Raw genomic sequence first — 7,897 nt, 5'->3', positions numbered from 1 at the left:
CAAATATCCCAGAAAAATAAAACAGAATATAAACACAATGTAATCTTTTTTGGATTTCTCCTCTGCTTAAGTGGCATTACGTAACATGGAAAGTTGTTCCAAAATGCTTGTATGTCCTTGATATTACCTTGAAAACATGTAATCAAAAAATCTGAAAAAGTGAGACCAAGAGAACTATGAGCACTATGCATTAGGAACAAAAACTCATGAATTTCTATATTGGTGATGACTTCTAAAACATATCTTCCTAATTGGAAAGGCAAATTTACTCAAAAAAAAAAAAAAAAAAAAAAAAAAAAAGAAAAAAGAAAGAAAGGAACAACACAGTTTAGCTATGCAACATTTACAGCTTTTATTGAGAGGGTATAGCCATTATGCCAAAATTCAGGCATCAACATACAACCTTATTTCCCATCTAAAGTTAATGAGAATATATTTTATTTTAAATGAGACACAGAGGAAGTGTTCCAAGAGTTAAAAGTACAACCTTAAAGTTTTAATTTCATACTTTGAATATCAAAAAAACGGTAATTCCTAAAATCATGAAAACATGATAAAGTAACTACACAGAAAAAAATTAACATTTAAGTTATTTCATTCTTTCTTAATATCATATAGTGAAAACAGATGTACTTATAACTTAAGTCTACAGATAGCATACTGCATAAGGTCATTATTCTCTTAAAATAGTATAAATGTTTACAAAGAACATTTAACTTAAATTTCACAATTGCTTATAAACTGGTATTTGCAAGATTGACCTACATATGGAAGTAAGAGTCTCATCAAAAGAGACAGTAAACTATAAACATAAAATATATGACAATGTTAAAAACCTCAGTGTTGTATAGAGAAATCAATAAAGATAACTTAATCTTTCTGGGGAAAATAAGTACTAAGCATTACAAATTTAAAGTGTAAATTTATATATGCATTCAGTAAGGAATACATTTAAACCTTGCATTGCCACATAATCATCTTTTGAGAAAACAATAAAAATGATATACTTTTTGAATATATGTGTGCCAAAACCAAAAAGCTAAGTTTTACTTTTTCCTTTATTGGCAATTTTTGATGCATTTTTGGGTTTGGGTTCCCAGAGGGCATTTTTTACAAATCTTGAAGCTGCACCTCGGTCGAGCTTGCCAGCCTTTTTCTTATCTGTTATTTCCTTGACTCTGTTCATGTATACTCTGATTCTTTCCTTAAAGACAAAAATAAGAAAGAAAGGTAGGCAATGGATTTACTAAGCTGTTCACCACCACTAAGTTTTATTATGCTATACTTCAGTTAAATTCAACAGATATGTAATTACTATCTATTAAGTACACAGTGCTAGTAAATCCAAGTGAGTAAGATAAACATGCTCCACACTCTCCTGGAGTTCACAGTCTGAGGGGAACGCACACATTAAAAAGTCATTTCAGAAGTGTTCTGAGTGTTTCCGAAGAGGAAGAACCATTCTAACATCACTAGAGATAAACATTGAATTGTTTATATGTGGTTATACATTTTTTTTAATTAGCATTAACCTAAATTCACATATTAACTGTTTTGCATCTGAAGTGTAAAATCTAAAATCTGAGCTCTCATACCCTTGTAACATACAAATTATTCTAAAATTTTTATAAACAGGAAATAGATATTAACTATTTTTTTATGTTACCATCCAATGTCACAATTTTAAAAGGTGGAATGAAAATATAAGATCTTTTATTCAATTTCATAATTTTGATTGATAAGTGCATGAAATTTTCTAATAAAATATACAGTTCTAATCAAACTTTACAAGGTAAGAAATGTAATATGTTGCCATACCACTTTGAATCTTTCTGAGACCATTAATCAGCATAAATGGCTATCCTATACTTCAAATGGAGAAATAAAGTTGATGAGAGCTATAAAACAGCAGGGTAAATGACTGATTGCTTCTTGAAAGCAAGTTCCATTAAAATAATCAAAATAGTTACATAAACATACACAGAAAAATGCAGAATCTTAGAAATCTTTCTTTGTAAAAAGACTGGCTACTTGCTCAAAACCCTCAAAGGGCTCCCTATTTCTCAGAGTAAAAACCACAGTCCTCCCAATAGTGGATACCAGCTGCAGCACACACCCACACGGCCCTGCCTGGGGGCCTTTGCCCTGCTTATTCCTCAGCCTGGAATAATCTTCCCACAAATATCTACACAACCACTCCCTCTCTTCCTTCTAGTCTGCTCAAATGTTAAGTTTGTCAGTGAGGCCCCGACTTTGACATTTGAAATTGCAATCCTACCCAAGCACTCCAAACCCCCCTACCCTGCTCTAATTATTTTTTTTTCCCATAATACATAACTTTCTAACATACTACATATTCATACATATTTATTGCTTGTTTATTTTATTATTTTTATTGTTTGTCCCCCTCCATTAGATACACTCAGGTGTCTGCCACAAGGGCAGGGATCAGCTTTATTTATTCACTGAGGAATCTCTCTTGGAAATAATGGCTGGCTCAGAGTAGGCACTCAAATATTTATTGAATGTATAAACTGACTATTTTCAGCGCCTTTCCCCATTTGTTATATATAAGGCAAATAGGTTTCCTATCACACACTAACTCTGTGATCAATTAATAATGTCTGTCACAAGGTAAGACAAGGGGAATAGGTTTATGTATGATTTGTATTTGCCAACCCTTGTCCACAATGTTAATGTTCTCCTCCATAAAGTGGGTTCTGAGGAAGAAAGAAGACAACTGATCTTATCCTTTTAGATACAAAGACAGTATAAGGTACTGCAAATAATTGTGCTAAAGGAAAAAAAGAAATTTTATAAATGTAAAGTCTACATTAGAAAGTTAAAAACAGATGACAAAAGCCATACTTCTTACGGTTTAAAGCCAGTATCATTGGTCCAACCAAGACATGTGTATCATATTGCTTTACACTTTTCTTTTAAATATTTTTCACAATTGCTGTATTTAAAAATAAATTCACTTTCCCCAAGGAACTTTAAAAGGAGAAAATGTCTTAGTCCACACATTTAAAAAATGAAGACAAAAGATCTAGTTCATTTATTTTTTAAAAATAAATGACCAGGTGCTTCACTAAGTTGTAGATAACATACATAACAAAACTACCAAAAGACTTGAGAACAAGAATATAATGTCAAGTGTATTTCACATATATATTTACCTAATATTTTATAAACACAAAGAATAAATTTATTAATATTCTTATTCATAAAGCCAAATCAACAAGATAACCATAAGTTTGATTTCTAATATTTTCCTTCAAATTGAATGATATGATTTAATTTTTGAAGTCAGCAAAAACTCCAAGATACCAGACCTTATATACCGTACTTATACATCTAAATGGAATACAAAGACAAAACTAGAAGATTTATTACAGGTTGTAAATATGTCACTAATGCAGAATTACTGGACAGTACACATACAACTGGTGCCAAAAAAGCTTTTAGCTTTGTTGCTGAACTGGATTCTTTACTGCTGAGAAAATGAATTAATGGAGGAATTGAAAAGGTCGGGGAGAAACTTTCCCGTCTTTGCTAGTAAATCAACTAGAATATACTTTCAAGAATTGCATAAGAGTTAAAAAAAAAAAATATATATATATATATAGTAGTACTAGAGATGAACAGGATTTCAAGAATTTATAGGAAAAATAATATGGAAGTTATAAATAATTACTAGAATCATAACATTTTCCCATCCAGAGATTTATGTAATATATGGAACACCCTTTCTATGACAAAAGTAAGAGAAAGAAAAACCAAAGACATGATAATATCTGGCTCACTTTCATAATTTCAACTCTAATTTTGTTCTCCATAAATAGTGTGATAAAGGTAATATGACTTAACTTTCAGGAATACTACAACAAATAGACATGTAAAATAAAAAGAAATTCACTGAAATCTTACCAATTCCTGCTTTACTGGATGTTCCTTAGGATTAACTCCTTGAGTTGCCAAATAAACTAAAGGAGAAAGATTTCGTGGAATAAAATGGTATATATATTAATTAAGAACATTCCAGTTAAAATTCTAGTTACTCACAAGAAAGGAAAGTCACACAAATGATTAATTACATATTAAATTATTCAACCTCTATGTAATATTAAATGTATGAGTGGCTCACAGGCAACCAGTATTCTGATTAAAAAGAGATAAATATCATTTAAAATTGCTATAAAGCATAATCATATATAAATTACTAGTATTTAAAAAATAAATCACCTTTGACACAATAAATAATTTGCTTTCTAATTAACTCCAAAGTAATGTACATACCCCAAAACATGGAATTTAATGTGTATGCAGAAACTAAATCCACTTTTGCTTGTTCAAGTGGGTCCAACTATTAAAAAAGAGAGAGAAAGAAAAAAGAAATATAGACACAAACTTTGAACATCATCAGATAACATTTTAAACTTTCACCAAGCACAACATATCAAAGAATCATTTTTTTTTTTTTTTCACTTCCTATAATCCAACAACCAAATGATCTAGAAATAATTTGCAAACAGAAGTTTTCTTAATCAGTGACTTCTGTCACAAATTTTCACTTCAGGGTGTCATCTTTAGTTGGACACAGAATAAATATAACCTCAAAAAAATTATTGTGAATTATTTTAATTTTGAGAGTTACAATCTGGGCTTTGTATGTCAAAAGTAATTTATCAATATAAACATTGTACATAATGCACTTATGTATAAGAAGCAGGCTAAAATGCTTCGGCAATACCAAAGACAGAAGAAACATAATGAGATTTGTTTTAGACTGTCAACATCAATTTACTGTTTTTGTCTTATAGGGTTTCCAGAAACTCTGATAAAACCATCATAATACTTAAAAAGTCAAAGATAAGAAGAGTCTGTCAAAAAGACTGCTATGAGTGCTTCTTTTTTTTTTTCAAAACCAAGTCAAAATAAAAATATAGTTAGGTGTTTCCTAAGGCTGGAGTCTTGTTTTAGTTTATCCCCTAAAAATACCCAAATACTTATAAAATTGAAATAAAGGAGGGAAAGGGACATGTATCACTAATCTATTTCTCCATACGTTTCATAAAACAGCAGTCTGTTTTTTTGAAATTCATTTTCAGGAACTACATTTTTAGTTTTGAGGGGGTTTTTTGTTTGGTTTTTTGGCAGCTGGCCAGTGCAGAGATCTGAATCTGTGACCTTGGTGTTATAATGCTGTGCTCTAACCAACTGAGCTAACCGGACAGCCTAGGAATTACATTTTTAAAATACCTTCTGCAACAACTCATTTCTAGAAACGGACATCATGGTCTTCAGCATCTCATCCACAGCACCAATGGAATTCTCAAACGTTGATAAATACTCATGAATTTCTACTGGATAGTCTTCATTAATTGCTTCACCTGCCATTATGACCAACTGTAAAAAAAAATAAATTCTTAGAATTGATATGGGAGACAGAACTTGTTCTTTGGTTTACTTAAAAAAAAAAATAGGTTTTATTATGTATTTCAAAAGCACTAAAAGAGTTGAAACCTGAAGATAATTAAACAAATCTTAGAATATAACTCTAGTGTAACTACATTCCAACTTCTCCTCTTCTTAAGTTACCTGCAGGGGGAACCCACAGAAGTCCACTAATGCTACACATATAAAACCCTCAACACTTTTAAAGCGCTAGAGACATGATTATCAATAGTGAGATATCAATAATCAAAATCCTACATTTTAAAAACTCTCTGTTGAAGTTAAAAGACCAAGCAAAGCAATGAATTTCAATAAATACATCCCCTAATGCTTGTGAAGAAATAAGCAAAATGCTTTTTGTTAAAAAAGCTTATGTATTTTAGCCTTCTAAATTTAGGTGTTGATTAGCAGCATGTTATATTAAACTAAAAAATTAGAAATATTAGGTCTGAAATATCTTGATTATTTATCACTGAAATCATTTTCAAGCCTGTATATATTTATATGCCTTAAGCTTCTTTAAAATATTAATAAGAAATTCAAAGAGTCCATAAGTCATATAATGTCTATGAACAGAAAAGAGGAAACTTGGGAGAAATAAACTGTATGGTTTTTATTTACAACAGAGCATACCATGACAGCCAATTCTTTTAAAATTTCCACTTACAATAATTATTATCTATGTGAAAAAATGCAAAATCCACATCGATGTATTAAATAAAATATCTAAGACCAAATTTCAGAAGCAATTCCAAGCCATATGTAACATCTTTAGGTTAAAAAAAATTGTTTAGAAGCAGAAACATCTCCATTACATAGCAAAAGAAAACAGCAAGAATGTGTATAATAACAAGGAGCATAGAAGAATGAAAATAAAGAGACTTAGGCCTTCCGTCTTGCTTGATCACTGACTTTGTCACCTTAGATGAACCACTGGATTTCTCTGGGTCTTAAATTCCTCATCCACAAAATAATGATCTGTAAAGTTCCATATAGTTCTAACTGTTATGATTATATCTTTTAAGTTTTAAAAATACTACTTGAATATTTTATCACAATATATCAACATTCCTTCTCATGAGTGTATATTCCACTGAGACATCTGGTTTCATTTAAAAAAAAAAAAAAAAGTTAAGTCCATCTGACTATCACTACTTGAGCTGTAAAGTTACTATCCAACTACTGTGCAACCAGCAATTAAACAAAGGACTATGATAAAAGAAAACCACACAGGAAGAACTGTAACTTCTATTTCAAAAGATTAACTGAAAATATGCACTTGCTTCTCATCCCTCCCCAAATCCCTCCAAAATTATGGAAGAAATATAGAAATACAAAAATAAAAATGCTATAAATCAAGAAGAGCATATACCCATCCAGCAGATCTCAACAGTAGAAATTCTGTAAGCCAAAGAGCAAACAGGATCAGACTGATAGGAAACAGAGTCAAGGAACCTTACAAACAAAAGAGAATGAGAATCTAGTGATAACCCCTGGATCATGGGCCATAAGGTCTGAAAACAGGTAAACCAATCTACAGGTCTGTCAGAGGATGGCTCCAGCATTTGTTTCCCAGATAAAGGTGTTTAAGTACAGATGATACACTGCAAATATTGAGAAGATTTAGTACTTCTTCTCTTTATGTAGAATTTTAAATCAATACATTTGAAAATGGGGATGAAAAAAATGATGTTCTGGGAAGAAATCAATTACCAAAACTAAAAAGAAGTACATAAACTATATAGACCATTAACCACAGAAAAAAACATTACAAGGTAGTCAAAGACTTACCCTACAAAAATGTTCCAGGCCTAGAAGATTTTATAGGTAATTTCTTCCAAACTTTCAAGAAACAATTAATTCCTAAGGTATTTAACTGTTTAAGAATATTTTTAAAAAGATGGAAAATTTAAATACCTATTTCATCATAAACAAAAATAACCTCGAAATGAATTAAAAATGTAAAAGTATAAATGTATTAGATTATGTAAAATAGTTATATCATCCAAATGAAACCCAAATGCTATAAAAGGAAAGGGCTAACAGACTGAACTACATAAAAACTGGGGGGAAAAGGGCCGAACCATGGCTCACTTGGGAGAGTATGGTACTGATAACACCAAGGCTGTGGGTTCGGATCCCTATATAGGGATGGCCGGTTAGCTCACTTGGGAGAGCGTGGTGCTGACAACACCAATTCAATGGTTAAGATCCTCTTACCAGTCATCTTTAAAAAAAAAAAAAAATAGGGCCGAGCCTGTGGCACACTCGGGAGGGTGCGGCGCTCCCGCCGCGGGTTCGGATCCTATATAGGGATGACCGGTGCGCTCATAGCGCTCACTGGCTGAGCGTGGTGCGGCCGGTCTCAAAATGGCTGAGCGTGGTGCGGCCGGTCTCAAAAAGGACAAGGAAAAAAAAAAAACATGGAGGAAAAATGTCT

At 31.7% G+C, this 7,897-nt stretch overlaps 1 protein-coding gene across 1 annotated transcript in view; it reads right to left on the bottom strand.

Annotated features, from left to right (window-relative positions):
* Window positions 1-327: 327 nt before the first annotated feature.
* C1D (C1D nuclear receptor corepressor) overlaps window positions 328-7,897 on the bottom strand; it is a 22,802-nt gene continuing 15,232 nt past the window's right edge. The window contains exons 2-5 of the mRNA XM_008592523.1: window positions 5,263-5,409; window positions 4,300-4,366; window positions 3,931-3,986; window positions 328-1,204 (exon numbers count right to left, since the gene is read on the bottom strand). Coding sequence (XP_008590745.1) covers window positions 1,040-1,204; window positions 3,931-3,986; window positions 4,300-4,366; window positions 5,263-5,400 — 426 coding nt within the window. The 5' untranslated portion in view covers window positions 5,401-5,409 and the 3' untranslated portion in view covers window positions 328-1,039. The remainder of the gene's footprint in view (window positions 1,205-3,930; window positions 3,987-4,299; window positions 4,367-5,262; window positions 5,410-7,897) is intronic.

The sequence above is a fragment of the Galeopterus variegatus genome, unplaced genomic scaffold, assembly GCF_000696425.1.
Source record: "Galeopterus variegatus unplaced genomic scaffold, G_variegatus-3.0.2 Scaffold7989, whole genome shotgun sequence".
Lineage (NCBI taxonomy): Eukaryota > Metazoa > Chordata > Mammalia > Dermoptera > Cynocephalidae > Galeopterus > Galeopterus variegatus.
The sequence above is the reverse complement of the archived record's forward strand: the minus strand, read 5'-3'. Positions and strand labels throughout refer to the sequence as shown.